At 31.8% G+C, this 18,031-nt stretch overlaps 1 protein-coding gene across 4 annotated transcripts; it reads right to left on the reverse strand.

The window, feature by feature from the left end:
• Positions 1-8,427: 8,427 nt before the first annotated feature.
• LOC106756391 (probable protein phosphatase 2C 52) lies at positions 8,428-13,433 on the reverse strand. Of its 4 annotated transcripts, none has more exons than XM_022778613.1 (6): positions 13,279-13,433; positions 11,215-11,716; positions 10,655-10,999; positions 10,460-10,577; positions 10,139-10,362; positions 8,428-9,004 (listed from the first exon to the last, which is right to left on the reverse strand). In XM_022778613.1, the coding sequence occupies exons 2-6, from the start codon at positions 11,473-11,475 to the stop codon at positions 8,540-8,542; spliced, it is 1,413 nt and encodes a 470-aa protein (XP_022634334.1). In that variant the 5' UTR covers positions 11,476-11,716; positions 13,279-13,433; the 3' UTR covers positions 8,428-8,539. The 4 variants fall into 4 exon arrangements, with proteins under 4 accessions (XP_022634334.1, XP_022634332.1, XP_022634333.1 ...); XM_022778611.1 differs by having other exon boundaries at positions 13,181-13,433; XM_022778612.1 differs by lacking the exon at positions 13,279-13,433 and adding an exon at positions 12,369-12,678.
• Positions 13,434-18,031: the final 4,598 nt, after the last annotated feature.

The following is an 18,031-nucleotide window of genomic DNA, read 5'->3' on the forward strand; positions in this document are numbered from 1 at the left end:
ATTTTAACAATGTGTACCGAATTATAGTAGACAAAAATACCCTCATATATTATGGATTCTAAGTTTTAAAGTCAAGGATATTTAAATAATTTTCATTCTTAAAACTAAAAAAGAAAAAAGAAACCCCCAAACTCTTGCTCACCTCTCTCATTCCTCTAAATCATTTCTGTTTCGTCTATTTCACTCAAACCTTTTCTCTGTCATTTCTACTATAGCTCAATTAAAAAAAATCAGAAACATTGGTTGTTAAGCAATTTCTTACAAAACAATGATTTTATAATGAATTTTCATTTATGAAGGAATTGGTAATTCGCCTGGAAAAAATCAAAAACACTTGCTATTAAACAATTTCTTACAAAAAATGATTTTATAATGAGTTTTCATTTAATAATTTTTGTCTTATCTAATTTTATCTAATTTTCATAAGCATAATGACATAAAAAGGAATTGGTAATTGGCCTGAAGGTTTTTTAAGCGGTGACGATTCAACATCTGCAGATGATGAAATTAGAGAGGTTAGTGAAGATGATGAAATTGAAGAGAACTTGAATGAACCTTTCCCTGAAGGCGAATATGTCAATGACTCAACTCTTTACAAAGGTAAATTGTTTAACGACGAGTATTTCTAATATTTTTTTTCAGTTGGATCTATCATAGGATGATAGAGAAAAGGTTGGAGTGAGAGAGATGAAAGAGAAAGGATTGAGAGGGATGAGAGAGGTGAGTAAGGGTTTGAGAGTTTCTTTTTTTTTAGTTTTGAGAATGAAAATTATTTAAATATCCTTGACTTTAAAACTTAGAATCCATAATATATGAGGGTACTATAATCCGATACACATTGTTAAAATATACCAACTGAAAAACAGGCGTACGCGCGTTAACAAACCATATATATATATATATATATGAAGTGTTGATCACTATTTTTAATATATTTACATTAATCGTTTTCTAATTTTGATACTTTCTTGTTGGCATCTCTTCGTAAACTAAACAAAGTGTGAAAGGGAATTTTTTTAACATCCATCTCATTTTGGAATGGAGGTGAGATATAAGAAAGAAGATAAGATAAAAAGAAAATGATATATACATTGAATAGTATTGTGCCGCTGTATATGTTGAGAACATCTTGAACTACCTAGTAAATCTCGAAAATATCTTTTTAAATTCTAACAAAAATTACATTTTGATGAATACTTAGGTCATTAATAAGATTATTATCTATCTACTAAAAGGTTTAAAAGATAATATGGATTAACTTTCGACATTAATAGACCTTAAAATAGTATATTATAAAGTATATATAATTCATTTCATATACACTTTTTATCTCATTTATCTCTTATCTAACTTGTGAATAGAAGTATCAAGTACATTCACTCGCTACTTTTCTTGTTAAAATACAATTTTTATAATTTTAACTTTTCTCAGTGAAATTTTCTCAAACTTATCATTTCTCCATAAGTTCAAATTTTTCCAAAATTGTTACACAAATCGTAGTAACCCATAACGCAACTCATTCTTGTTTTTCCTAAAAGTTTTCACTCAACCATTTGATTTCTCTTTGCCATCAATGTTACCTTTGATACCTTAAATGTCACCGTCATTCCTTCAAATGGTTCAGTAGTACCTTCCATCAATGGAATTGAAGTTATTTCAATGTCATATGAGTTGTTTGTTGATCATGCATTGGCTTTTAACCCAATTGCACCATTCAATGACCTTTCTTAACTTACTTTTGAGACTAATTATCGCTTAAGCGTGGGAGGACCCATACTGAAACTAATGTATAATGTGTGCCAGTACAAGACAAAGTTTTACTTCAGCAGCAATAAATCTATGTGAAATAGAAGTTTTCAAGGTGAGTTGTTTGAAATTCATTAGGAAACAAGTATTTTATTTTTTAATGTATGTTCCATGAATATCATTTTCTTTTTCAATGTATTTTATGACATATTATATTGCTATTTTGTTTAGGAATATTTTCTAATGGATAAATTTTGGATTTCTAAGCCTCGAAATATAGTTGAATACTCAATTGATGTAGAAAAATTCTTAGATTTTGCTTTTGAAAATGAGGCTGCTAAAGATAGAATTCGATGCCCATGTCCCAAATGTGGATTTATGAAATGTTAAAATAGAGGCATATAAATGAGGAGCATTTGATTTTAAAACAATTTCCCTAGAATTATGTCATGGAATCTTCATGGTGAGATACAAACAGAATATATTTCTAGAAATAAAGATGATATACAAGAGACATTTCATTTTGAAAATCCAATGAAAACAATGATAAATGAAGCATTTCGACATTATAGGCAAGAAGATATTAATATAGGTAGTCATAACCATTGGATGCAAATGATGTTCTAAATGAAAGGCCAACAGAGAAACATAATGAATTTAATGAGTTTCTTAAGGATGGAAATCAAATAGTGTGATGGAAGCAAGTACACAAAATTAGAGTTTGTAATCAAATTATATCATATCAAGATTTTGTATGGATTAAGTGACAAGGAAATGACTATGATCCTAGATTTGATAAGAGATGCATTTAGTGAAGCAAAATTGTCTCTTTATTTTTATGAGGCTAAGAAAATCATCAACAAACTTGGTCTAACTAGACCAAAATATATACATGTCTGAATGATTATATTGTATATTTAAGATATGATGAAAAACATTTGCAAACATGCAAACATTTTGGTACATTTAGATGGACTCCAAAGAAGAAAAAAAAGCAACCTGCAAAAATTTTGCGTTACTTTCCATTGAAACCAAGATTGCAAAGATTGTTCTTGTGTTGGAAGATTGTAGAGCATATAAGATGTAATTTTTTAGAGAACAACGATAAGGCATCCAAGGGATGGTGAGACATGAAGGGAATTTAGTTTAATCCTGAATTTGCTTATGATCCTCGAAATGTTCGCTTAGGCCTTACTATTGATGGCTTTAATCATTTTGGCACTATGGGTTCTACTTATTGCATTTGGTCGGTGTTTTTAATTCCATACAATCTTTCACCTTGGATATGTATGAAGCACACTTCATTGATCCTATCCAGGATCACTTCAGGCAAGTAGATGCCCGAAAATAATATTGATGTGTATGTGGATGAATTACGTGAGTAATGGAGTAATGGTGCAAAGACCTTTGATTTTTCATTTAATGAAACTTTTAGAATGTGAGTAGCTCCTATGCGGACAATTAATGACTTTCCTAAAGTTGCAAGGAGAACACTAGAGGGGGGTGAATAGTGTTTTCAAAATTCTTTTCACAAATTAGCGTCGAATTATGTATAAGGGTGAGAAAGATATTCACGGCCATTATCACTGCACAAAGTTTGAATAGAAACACCAAACTGAGTTTTAATTTCATTATAAAAGGTTTGAAAATAATGCAATAAATCAGAACGATTTTTCATTAAAAATAGTCAAGTACATTTAAAATAATAATCAATAAAAGTAACTAAATATTGAAAGACGAAGGTGAAATGTTAGAATGAACTAAGGCAAAAGAATATGAGGCACATTGTGAGATACTACGAGGAAAAAACTATGAATATGTTTTTCTAATTGACACAACTCACAAACCAAATTAGACAACTTGGATCAGCTAGGAACAAGTTGTTGCAATTTGGCAAGACTAGGATGGCCTAACTAAGCATGAAGAAGAGATGGAGACTTCATAACCGCACCAATATGTGCAGATGGGCAAAGATGATGACCATGAGACTCACATCCAGTGTCAATCACCTGTCTCGAACTTTGGTCCTATAAACAAACAAAATCTTTGTTAAAAAAAATATCACAATCATGAAAATGAGTTACACAACTAAAGGATAATAAGTTAAAAGGAGATCTAGGGACATAAAGAACATTATAAATGGACAAAAAAGGAAAAATGTTAACAGTTCCAACACCTTGAGCTAAAAGTCTAGATCCATTCGTCATTGTAATATAAGGTAAAGGATTCAAAGAGAACAAAGAGGAAAACAAAGATTTGTTACCAGTAATATGATCTGTGACACATGAGTCAGGAACCCAAGAGCCAAGAGAAGAAGTTGGAGTCAGACCAACAAAAGATGTACTTATGTGTGTTATAGATGCAGTGAAACTAGAAGGTTGTTTATCCTTATACCATTTGAGAAATTTACTGAAAATAATATAGTCGTCAGTACTATCGAATGAAGGAGGGTCTCTAATAGGTGATTGTGAAGAAGGAGCAGTCTAAACAATAGTAGCAAATCTAGGAAGGTGACCATGTAATGCATAACACTTGTCAATCTTGTAACCTAGCTTGCCAAAATGGTCACACTTGAGACGTTCTTTTCTCGACTTACGAGAGTGATTTCGATCATTACATTGAGATGCCAACGTAGACGAAACAAGTGTGTCATAAATAGGTTTACTAGCTACACACAAAAGAGTGTAACAAGTAGCAGTCAAAGTGGGAACAATAGATGAACCCAAAATTTGATCACGGATGTGAGAATATTCATTAACAAAGCCATGCAACGCCAATAACATGAGGAACTTTGACCGTTGCTCTATTTTTTGGGCATGAGTAGAGGTAGGAGGCGATAATTCATTAAATTCATGAAAAAGAACATGAGTTTTACCCATAGAGTCTTGATGCCGAAGAGCAACAACATTGTAAAGATCATGAAAAACACCATAAAGACGTGGAATATCATTGTTGTATAATAGTTTGGCGTGTTTCCATATTTCAAAACATGTTTTGTAGGAACGAAAAAATTTGTTTTAAAGAAGAGAGGAAGGTACCCTTGAGAACAATGCATAATTGAGCATCAATTTTCAACCAATGGATAACAGCAACGGAATCAATAGTTGTCAGGTTTTGAGTAAAATGATCAACATACCCTTGACTCTTAAGCAAAAGTTTAACATTTGGTACCTAAGTCACATAATTAGTGTCATCTAACTTATTAATAAATAAATGCACATTGACATAGTTAATATATATGGACAGATCAGACATACCAGTAACAAGGTCAGACATACTAGTGACAAAAGAGAGGTCAGAAACCATGAATAAGAAAGAGAGAGTAAAAACCTAAAACCCGAAAGAAGCCCAATCAACACAACCAAACCAGATCCAAAGAGAGGAGGTCGTGACGAGTCCAATGAAGGTGGTCGCCACCGGAGACAACGACACACATTCAACTATGAGCTGCTAGAAAGTATGGCGGAAGCGAACTATGATTGTGAGAGCGTGTTTGGACTCTAATGGTAGTAATCTCAACGACGTTGTAGTCACTTGACAAAGATGAGTGAAACCGTGGTTGTCGGTTGAAACTAATGCTTTGGCGATGGTGACAATGACGACATCGGTGACAGCGAGGAGGACGGGGACAACGATGGCAGCGACGACAATTAATGGGCAAGAGCGATGAACATTTTTCGAAAGAACATGACTATGGTATCATGTTGAATATAATGAGAAACTATGTATGAGATTAATCTTTGTTGTGTTGAATATACACATAGGGTATTCTATTTATAATAAAATAAATATGATCTCAACCCAAAATACAAATAAAGAATAATAACAAACTAACTAAAAATGAAAAATACAGATAATATATCTAACAAAACTAAATTACCAAAAATAATTTTTTTATACTATAGCTAATTTTTAATGTCCTTAAAAGTAAAATATACTATAACTATTTTAGTATACTTAAAAATTAGGGTTAAATATGCTTTTAGTCCCTATATTATCAAGCGGTTTTGGTTTTAGTCCATTTTTAAAAGTAAGGTACATTTTAGTCCTTCTCCTTAAGGAAACTTTGATTTTAGTTAAAAAACCAGCTGATGTGGCTAAAGATAGACTTAAACATTTTTTTTTTGTGTTGAGTTAGTGTTTGTGACATTTTCTCCCTTTCTCTCCCTCGTCTCTTCCTTCCATCTTCCACCCAACCTCTCCCCACCCTCCCCACCCTCTACAAAAAGGTCATTGACACTCTCCTCATTGTCCTCTGCAAAACCCCAACACTCTTTAATTCCCACACCATCATACTTCTACAGATCCCATCGGCTCCAATCCCACCGACCAAATATCATAAAGCATTGCCTTTGTCATGTGGAAGAGGAACCACAATATTTGGTTGTTGATACTGGACCGTAGTCATCACCATGTGCCCTCTTCACCATTGCCCTTTTTCCTTTCTTTTTTTAACTGCTCATCCCTTTTCCACGGATCACAACATTCACTACCACACACTTTTTACATTTTCTGCTTAGACTTCAACACCTAACCATTGCCATAAAAAACCAACTAAAAACTCCAGCAACTGCATGAGCTAATGTGGCACCTGATAACCACAATTGCTAATTTGACTGGTTTGACCACCTTCCCTTTTGTACGGTAAAAATCATAATAGAAAGCAAACTTCAACTACTGATAGCCTTGTTAATTTGCTTAGAGTTCTCTAATCTGCATACAGGAGAATCACACTCTCCAAAGCACTTGTTTCACAGAAAGAAAATATCAAGGGTTGACTAAACAACTGCCAATGCCAAAACAGATTATTACAAATTATGAGTCAAGCTCTCTACTTACACCAAAACCATTTTTCTCTAATCTCATCTTTCAATTCATATTTGATGAACTTGTAAAGTAATAAATTCACCATAATTGGACGAAATGCTTTTGAAGATATACTCCACACTTGTTTCCAAGAGTTCTTGCAGAAAGTTAAGCCTAAACATTTATAACAAAGGAAAAATGAGGAGAAAAAGAAATCATTTTCTATATAAATTAAAATCAACTGACATTTATATTTGTGGCATGGAGGGTCTTGTTGAACAAGAACATACTTACGTTGTATGGCAATCTAAAAGCAGCAAAGCGAGATTTAAGAGGAGTATAATTGTTTGTGAAAGCTTCATAACTTCGGTTCTGCAGAAGGTCATAAAAATGTTCGTCTCTAAGTTGAAAAGTTGTGAGACGGGTAGTAGGGCTACTAAGAAGCTCATGTATGTTTACAATCCGAACCCAACCTCCATTTGGTTGTAATTGGATATATTTGGACATATGTGGATTGTTATCACTACAATTTCGTATGACAAGAAGCCACAGTCGTGGTGTGCAATTATAGAAAAAGAGAAAGTGATGTTGCCAAGATATCCATAAGTATAAAGGTGTAGGAATTAAAGATTGATGGGGTTTTTTCAGAGCACAATAAGGAGAGTGTCAATGACCTTTTTGCAGAGGGCGGGGAGAGGTTGGGTGGAAGACGAAAGGAAGAGACAAGGGAGAGAGAGGGAGAAAACGTCACAAACATTGACTCAGCAAAAAAAAAATCGTTTAAATCTATCATTAGTCACATCAGCTAGTTTTTTAACAGTGTTAGTTTTAGAGGACTAAAATCAAAGTTTCTTTAAGGAGAATGACTAAAATGTACCTTACTTTGAAAGAGGAACTAAAACCAAAACCGCTTGATAGTATAGGGACTAAAAATATATTTAACCCTAAAAATTAAATATATCAATATCTATTATACTAAACAAATTACTTATGTCATTTTTTACTATTGCCCTATTATTAGGAAGCCTTGAATCCTGAAGCATATTGGTGAGGAATATAATTTGAAGAACATGATTGGAAGCAAAAAGCATGAAGTGGAACAACTTTTGTGTACAGTGAAAAGTGTAACTTTCATCATTGGAGTTGCTTAGACCACATCACAAACAATGGCAGGCAGGATCTCAATAAACTGAGTTCAAATTCAACAGGACAGGTCCTCCTCACTTGTCGGAATCCATGTCATTACAAATGCTTGCATTATAAGCATGCACAGTTTGTTATAATTTTCAAATTTATGGAACCATTACAGTGATCTTGACCTTAGGAATACTCAAACTTTCAAGAAAAAACAATGAAATCAATCTTATTGGAAAGGTTACTTTTACGTTAATCTCTTCCCATTTACTCTTACTGATACAAATCATGACCATAGGGTAGCTTTTTTCATCATTGGTCATGGTTCAGTGTATCGTGTTGCCTCATCAATTAATTGACAATCATAACGCTCAAAGCTTGCCCCAGTTATCATTAGCTGGCAACACATATCACAGTTTGAATCTACAAATGTATGATACCTTTTTCATCAAAGATTTGCTGGAATATCTTACACTTGGAGCAAGAATATATATCTCCACGAAAGTCCGACGTTATTAACGCCTTGCATCATGCTGAAATAAATTATTTTTTGCGACCTTAATAAAAGATATGTTTATCAAGTTCTTAATCTAAGAACAAGATGAAAAGTTTCAGTGGCAGAACAATTATGGTAATGAGTTGTATGAACAACGCTATTAACAGTTCTGAAGCTTAAGAATTGTACCATTGATGTTCTTAAACTCCATTTCGCATTGGATATTTTAGTTTTCACTAGAGTGATTAGCCCACAAAAGAGCATCAAAATGATACCCCTCCAGAAAAATTTTCTTTCTTGAATTCAGTGTTGTGCCAAGTATTACAATAACAGTCCCCACGAAATCAACAAATAAATTCAAGAGTTTGGCCTTTCCTCAGAAAATCTAGGAAGTTGGACAAGTGAGTTTACACGAGTGACCCCTTCCAAACCTGACCAGTTTTGATCATCAGCTGATGATGTTCCATCTTCGACATCAACAGTTAGTGCTACATTAGTCTCATTTTCTTCTGAGGATCTCACAGTGAAGTTCCTCTGCAATGATGGCTCAGACTTTTGTCCATCATCTGACTCAATGGGGTTACCTGAATGGTTGCTCTGTATGGTTGCAGACGAAAAGCCTTGTTCATCATAATCAGATTCTGAGTCCATTTTCCCATCCAAAAATAAGCATACTACAGCGCAGTCATCCATCTTTGAAGTAGGGTATTTCAGTTTCCACTCCCTGGCAGCAGAATCTACCAGAATCCTTGCTGCTGATGATCGTGTTGGTGCTGAAGATACTATTTCAACCACCTCCTCATTGCTTAAAACATCCCACACCTGCACAACATTCAAAGAAAATCAGTTAGCCATCTGAAGAAGATGGAAGCTTCACAAGTAATAGTAATTTGCTCTTAAGAATATTACCCAGTAATGTAATATAGGCAGTTTTATTCAGTAATCAATAAATTGGAAGGAGTATCATGCTATGGTTGGTGTGATTAACTGAATGTATAGATATTTATAGTGTATTGGCGTTTCCAAATAGCATTATTTCCTGTAGAAAAAAAATCTGTTGATTGTATTTGACTGAAATCTAGTTAGCAATCCTAATGCCTTTCACACAGTTCTCTACAAGATCGATTTATGAAATGTGAAAGAGCTGGAAAAAACACCAGTAATGTACTAATTCAATGCTAAGAACATATTTATCTCACAAATGAAACCAATACAAGAATATTTCCTTGTAAAAAACTAGCAAACTTGTAAAGGGTCTGATTCCACTTTATGTAGACAACTACTATGCATCATCACTTTAAGCAACTCACTATTTTTACAAGTTTTGCTGTAATGATGAAGTTTAATTACTCCAATGGAAGTTTTTTGTAAGATTTGAGTCTCAGATTCAAAACCCTTCTTAAGAACTCTATTGGAGATGCTCAATTTTCCCGTCCAAAGAGGATCAAGAATGCTAAAGTGCAAGTAAAGGGAACTCCGAACAGATATTTTGCATGTTGAAGAAAGCTTATCACGTCGTACATAAGACTTTTGTAAATTTTACATTGAGTGGTAAAGAGGCCAAGTAATCCAACTGTTATACTGCTAATTGATAACTGGCCAAACAAGTTATTAGATCTCTCAAGATTGTTAAAAAATCTATTCTGCTCAATGGCTGGTTTCTAAAAGTCACATCACCATAACGCCAAAGCAATGCCATAAAGTACTACTAATTACTAGTTTGAACGTTTTCTTACACCGACCACTCTTTATTTCACCATCAAAGCTTGACAAGGCAAGATAATTTCTTCATGGCAATCACAATGCCCCACTAACCAACAGAAACTAACTTCAAAATGGCAAATATATTTGTAGAAATTTGCTTGTAAAATAGGGAGAAGTGATGATAAAACAATTATAGAAAAGTAAAACTTAAGGGGAAAATAGAGAAATGGAAGTGAGACTGAAAACTATTACCCCGTCTGATGCAAGAACAATGAATTGATCTCTGTCAGTAAGCTGCCGATGGGAAAACTCGGGGATAGAAATCACTCCATACTCCTTCAAGCAGAAATCTCCAAAGGCTCTGGCCATTGCTAATCCTGGTGCATCATCAAAGGGCAACCACACCCTAGGCACTTCAGGCTCATCTTGCAAAGCAAATACCCTACCTTTGCAGCGCTTAATTCTTTCTGCTTCCCCTATAAGAATTTCAAACCAATTTTGAATCAAGTTAAATCTAGACAAAAGCATATATTCAGCAGAGAGGAGGATAAATGGTGATGGTATATGACACACTTGGCAAATCAGGCTTCAAATCCACAGTTAACTGAATAGCCACCATTGAATCATTGCTATCCTTTGATCCCATGATTGCCCGAGAATCCCCAATATAGCCCATGAACAGATTGGAACCCTGGTAAGATAAGAAATCAAGAAAACTGAAAAAGAATGGGAAACAATCATAACAGTAAAATGGTGCTCTTCTACTACCTGCTTCACTATAGTCACAGCAGTGCTCCCACTGCAGAAGCAATCCAAATTTGGATGGGACCTGAGCTCCTTATCCATAGCCTTGTATGCCTTCATGAAAGCTTCTCTCCACATAGAGTTCATTTTATCCTCTGTGGAGCAATCCTTCTCAAATTCTACACTATCAGATTTTACATTCCCTTTGAAGCAAGTTTTACCAGACCCATTTCGCTTTGATTCAGAAGAATGCAAAAATGATAGCAGTTTAAGAGGTAGAGCATCCCTAACTTTGCGTGCAACAAGATGACCGTGCGGACCATGCCCATCAAAAACACCACAAAAGATCATATCTTCAGACATGAAATCCTGCACAGATACAGATCCAAAATAGGATTCAGTGTCTAAAATTAACAGTCTCTCTTTAAGCAATAACTCATGCATTATCCTCAATAAATGCATGCTTAGCTTAATCCCTTTTTTTTTTCAAGAAATAATTGCTTCTTTTGACATTTTGAAACAAAAAATAACCCCTTCTCTAAAATTAATCTCAGCTCAACATGAAACAGTATGAACATACTTACTTCCCACACAATCATGGCATCCTGATTAATACCCTTGCGGCCCTGCTGCGTAAAGATGCACGAACCCCGGCTCTTTCCATTAGAGAAAATTCTGCTAGGTAAGGATGGTAAATGGTGAAGAGAAATAACATGATCAGAGAATGTTCGTCTTGTTCTCTTCTGCCCACAGAATCCAATTTCTAAACAAGATGGAGAGACCGTATCTCCATTGCTCTTGCTGCTACAAGTACTTCTACTGCTTGTCGAGACACAACAACCCATTTGCTCAACTCCAGAATGCTGACATCTGATGAATATAAGGTCAAGTTGTCCCTATTTTCACTCTAGATCTCACATCAAGTTGCTGGGATAGCAAGTCTGGTCAACCAAGCCCACAATCCTGATTCCCAATATTCTCTCAGCTCAAAATATGAACCACTTTACAACTCAGAAAAATCGGGTCTTTCCTTAACAATCAAAGACAAAACATGCTGGATGCTGTTTGAATGGATAATGAAACCAGCTGAAACACAAGAAAATAGGTGGGTATAATAATTAATAAGGGTTTCTTAAAATCTAGGCATTGCAACAAACTAAAAAGAAAAGAAGAAAGATAACCCAGCAAAACAAGTTACAACACCAATATAAAAACATCCCAACATGTGAAGAAGGAATAGAATATACTAAAAAAACCTGTCCCAGCACTGTTATATGAAGATTTTAAAATTATTTAATCCAGAAACTTCGCATTTAAAACTGAACCTAAAGAAGAACATGAAAACAGAGCACAATAAACCATTTGTATTTTTCTTGTTTCAAACAGTTAAAAACCAAAAATTTCTGTAGTTGTCTTCTCGTGAAAAATACATCATTGCTAGATCAAATGATATCGAGGTTCAATTAAACGCCGAAACATATATCCGGAATTAAGTCTCTTGCAGCAGCATCTGAAAAGCTTTTCTCTAGCCTTCACTTTATCAAAGTTCAAAATTCCCCAGAATGAGAAAGTAACAAAAAGAAAGAAGTGAATATTATCTAAATAGAAAAAAGCTTCCTGATAAAACCACCAAAAGCATAAGAAAAACAAGAACATCTGAGAAGTAGAGAAACTCGGTTAATGTATTTCAACTCACAAATCTGAAAGGGAATGCATAAACAGGAACAAAGGCATTTACATGTCCTTTTCCTCGTTTGGCTATGCAACAACAAAGAAAAACTTGGTAAATGAGGCAGTGGACAGTTCAGAGAGAGAGAAAAAAGGTGAGTATAAAGCAAGAAAATTAGTACAATACAACTAAACAAAAATGTCTGGTTTCCCACTACACAGAAATACGAGAAGAGATAAAGTGAAAACCCAAAAGCAGAAAAAGACGAAAGAGACTACGATCTTGTCAACAAAGAATCAAAAAGACTAAAAACGAGCGTAGGAAATCAAGTAAACATTACGTTATTATATTCATGTATACTCCCGATAAAAAAACAATAGTAAATAATAAATGACTAATTGTCCCCATGAAAAAACAAGGGTCAAACCAACCAAAAATATAAATAAAACAACGTTCCAGAGGAAATCAGAGAAATGTGGGTAGAACAACCCAAATACGAGTAGGAAAGAGATGGATATGTCATGGAAAAAATAAATGAGTAAAAATAAAAAACTCCTATCTGACATGACACAACCGAAAGTATGCAGGATGAAAAAGAATGAAATTTCTTGAATTTTGAGAAACTCCAAGAAACTGAACCACGTTATACAGGTAGTAGTAATATTCATAAAAAAGTGAGTGAGTTACAAGACTGAAAACCACATGACCAAAAGGAGAGAAAAAAAAAACACTTTAACCATCCGTGTTGTTAAAAACTCTACCAGAAGACAGAACCTACAACCAAAAAGTAAAAACATTAAAAAAAACAGAAAACTAAGCATGGAGAGATGCAGATCCTCCACTGCTGTATGAACTCAGCAAGCAAGAAAACAAAGTCGTACCCAGTAGCTGAACAAGTTCAACTTAACAAGCAATGAAGACAAGTGGTGATTTTGAGAGCTAAAATGTGGGGAAATGGTAGAAGTTCAAAATTCATCACCTTTGTGAGAATGCAGGGAGAAAGTTTAGATTGTGGGTGAGGAAAGAGGAAGAGGGAAGCTGGAGTGAGAGGTAAAAGAGAAAGGGAGAGAAAAAAAGAAGAGCGTTTGAGTATTAATAAGGAAAGGTAATGTGGACGATGAGTGTGTAGCTGCTGCATTCATTGCAAAAGCAGAAGAGACAGAAGGGCACAAAGAAAGAGAAAGAGGGTAGTAAAAGCAGGGTTGAGTTGAGGAACAAGACAAAGAAAACTTGTTTACAAGTAGAAGTATAAATGGATTTGGATACAAAATTAATATTTAGAATAGGTTAACTATATACACCATATCTTTTTTACAACATTTAAATATTATTTATGTAGTATTTTGTGATTAATTCACGGTGATATTTGTAATTATTATTATTATTAGTGATTGTAAAATAATTTGAACCACACATAGATAATATTTAAATGTTATAAAATAAATATTGTTTTGGTATTATTATCCGATAAAAATAATATTCAAATATTGTAAGAAAAATTATTGTTAAATATCATTATCCTTTACAATATTTAACCGTCTACGCTATTTTCAAACTTAACATCTTCAAAAAGATAGTTTCATTTAATTATTATTTCAAAGAATAACATTCAATTCTTGTCTTGTTTGTATTTGCATTATTTATTTAATTATAATTAACTTATATTTAAATAAATTTACTATGATTTGAAAGTAGAAAATCATGTAAATAAATTTATTGGATTTTAAAAAATTTAGTGCATTTCTTATATTTTTTAAACATCAAACATAAAAAAATTTCTTTTAAAAATATTCATAGAATTAATAGTTTAGATAATAACTATATATATATATATATATGATAATTTTACTTTCATAGTTTTATGGTTGTTACTTTTTATTTTGCATTTACTAGTATTTACCACATTTCAAGAAAAACATTTAACTTATTTTTCAATTTCATTTTAAGGGACTTATTTAGTAGATTTCTTTTAACTTTTTTTATTTTAATGTATACGTATATGTTGTTATATTTTCTTTTTTATAGTTTAATTGTCTTTTTCTATTTATTAAAGTAAAGCCATAACTAGAAGAAAAAATAATGTTATCTTGAAATTTGTATAATGATAAACAAATATTTTCTATTGACAAGTTATCAATTAAAAAGAAAGCCCAATATTTAATGGTTTAACAATCATTTCAAAAGTAAAGATAACTTTTAGACACAGTACATCATTGCTTTTTATGTTATATTATGGCATAAATTTTTTAAATAAATAAATTATTTAAATTTGAAAGAGTAGTAATTAAATATGTAAAACTATCAAAACAAAGATTAAAGTCTCAATATTCAGGCGATTTTGGTTTTAGTCCATTTTCAAACTATGGTATAATTTAGTCCTTAAATTTTAGAAAACTCTGGTTTTAGTCCTTTTTACCAAATTTTTTTAACTTTATTTGTTGTTTCAAACACGTTTTATTCTCAGTTAACATTAAAGTAAAAATGTGTCAAACAGTGTAAACAATCCAAATGCTATAATAAAACGTGCTTGAAACAACAAATAAAGTTAAAAAGATTTGGTAAAAGGGACTAAAACCAGAGTTTTCTAAAGTTGAAGGACTAAATTGTACCATAGTTTGAAAATTGACTAAAACCAAAATCGCCTCAAAGTATAGGGACTAAAAACGTATTTAACCCTAAAAACAAACAAACTGTATACAATTATAAATATAAATATAAATAAATTAGATTTTAATTATTAAAACTAGTGTAAATACATACGTGATAATATCGATATACATATTTTTTAAAATATTTATAAATTATTTAAATTTTAAAATAGTAATTAAAATTTGGAAAAATAAAAAATGTGTATAATGTTTATAGTTATATGCTTAAAATAAATTTTAATTATTAAAATAAAAAATATTATAAATAATATTGTAACATCTCAAAATATATAATATAAACTATAATGAAAAAAAGTCACATGCATGAAAGAGTAATACAGTCATCCAATAAAATACATAAAGTATTATATTCTACAATCATCCAAAATAACTATAAAATTTAAAACTCTATGTACAAGCCACTAATTTAAACTAAGCACTACGAGCCTATATCATCTACTCAACAACTTTAGCTCCATTGAGTATTTGCTCAACAGAAACCTCATCTCCCTTTGTTCACACCCAAGGGATGATCATAGCAAGAGGAGACAACACACACAAACAGGAAAAGGTAAGCTAGGTTTAAAAGCATACATGCCATCTAATAGCATTTGAATTACAAAAGCACACTCGTACAAGTAAACAAACAAAACATTATATTATGTTATAATTTAAGCTAGACTCGTCCGGACTTAGAATGAACATCGAGCTATGGCGGGTTGTGTACTTGTGGTGGCGTCTACTGCTTTGCAAAGCCATTGTCAAGGGGTTTCACCCTACCACATACAAGGTAAGTCCGTTACTGTTCAATAGGCCTCAAGGTAGCGCCTACACTAGGACCTCCTACTACTCTCACCACATGCATCAATCCTCTCTATGTGAGAACAAAAAATCATTAGAGTGTTAGGATAAACACCAAGACTGAACTCCTATATTCATTCTAAACACTACAATTATCTCACCAAGAGATATGACTTTAATCCTCAATTACAACATATTAATCACAATCTTCCACTATATCAATCATAAGTAACTTCTTATTATTCATATAACCTCATTTCACGTCAGGAAAAGTCATATACTAATTACTCATAATCAATGTAACCAATAAATAAAAACAATTAAAGAAGTTATAGATTGAATAGCTTAGAAAATGTCATAATAACATGCATATATACAACTGACATTTATCTTATAAGAAATATGAGTATTTTTATAAAGGTTGAATCAGTGATTAGGTTTCTATATGAATTTCAACTTGATCTTTTCATGTTTCAATTGAGTCTTTAATTTTAAAATGTGATGCAATTTGTTTGTAATTATTTTTAATTTTTTAAAATAAAATTGTCATGTGTCAAATGAAGATCTGCCATGTGATAGAAATAGTGTGATGTGACCGCAACAATGAGACATGTCACTATTGAAAAAGTATCATGTAAAAAATCTAAATTTAATCATTTTATTTGTATTTGGTCTCACTTTAATAATTTTTTTCTTTTAAATTAGAGAAATTTCATTCACCTTCAAAACCAAATTTAACTTTTATATTCATATATAATCATATTTCTATTCAAATTTATATTTTCATTAAATATTAAATTTATATTTTATATTAAACTTTATTTAAATTTTGTTTCAAATTTTCATATATTAATAATTTCTATACAAATATTAGAGTTGGTTTAAAAATAAAAATATTATAAATTCAAATATATTTTTTTAAAATGGTTTTATAACAATTTAAAATAAATATTATAATAATATTTTATTAAATGATATTTTTATAATTAATCAATGTAATAATTATTATAATCATATTTTTATTAAAATTTATATTTTATGTTGAACTTTATTTAAAAATAACAATTATAAATTTAAATATAAAATTTTAAAATAGTTTTACAACAATTTAAAATAAATATTATAATGATACTTTTATTAAAATTTTACAAAATTTAAATAAAGTTCAATGTAAAATATAATTTTAAAATTTTTATAAATTTTTTTAATAAAAATATCAATTTTAATGAAAATATCATTATACATCTATATAAAAGTTAAATTTGAGACTAAATATAAATAAAAAAACTAAATTAAGATTTTTCACATGACTTTTTTTTTCAGCAATGACACTTAAATAAAAGGATCCTCACATCACATTATCTATTCCACATGGCAAGATCCTTATTTGACATGTGACAAAGTTTTTTTCTTTAAAAAAGTAATTAAAAAATTAAAAATATCACAGGCTGACACTTGACATTTAGTTAACATTGTTAGTCTTGTATTAATGAAAAGGGTCCAATTGCACAATATTTTCAAAATTGAGGATTCAATTGAGACAGTTTAAAACTAGAAGACTGAATTGAGATTCTAGTACAAACATGAGGAGCATATGAGGGTTTTAACCTCTAAAGAATGATACATCTACAAAGCCGAAAATGAACGAGGTAAACGATTTGTCAAAGTTGTGGGTGTTAAATGAATCGACAGGGGAGCGTTTCGCCTTTGGAGAAAGGACTCGAGCGAGCAGTGTTGAAGGAAGCTAAAGCGAGAATGTCAGCTTGAGTAACACAAACGTTTTTGAGAATCCAATGCCTCAAAAACCCAATGGTTCCTCCATAAGGTTCGTCCGCGGAGGGTGAGTCAGGGCTAAGATCAGGCCAAAATGCATAGTCGATGAACAATAGGTGAATATTCTTATACTACTCTTTAATTTGTTCGAGGGACAAAAAATTCTAAATTAGTTGAAAGATGGTTATCGATTTAAGGATGCATGATGTCCCTACTTTTATAGGATAATATGAGATATAGAAAATGCCTTAAGTCAAAGTTTGAATTCCAAACGCTACAATGTTGAAGTAATCCAATGCTTACTTGGGAAAAAAGTTCAAACAAACTTCAACAAATAGATGACACGTAAAATTATATATCCTAAAGTATCAAATCCTACCACCTAAACTTTCTTTTCTAACATTTTATGTTATGCTTTAGGTTCTATAACGACATTTTCACATAGTTTTTAACATTGCATATAAAAAGTTATATATATATATATATATATATATATATATATATATATAT

Source organism: Vigna radiata, chromosome 2 (assembly GCF_000741045.1).
Source record: "Vigna radiata var. radiata cultivar VC1973A chromosome 2, Vradiata_ver6, whole genome shotgun sequence".
NCBI lineage: Eukaryota > Viridiplantae > Streptophyta > Magnoliopsida > Fabales > Fabaceae > Vigna > Vigna radiata.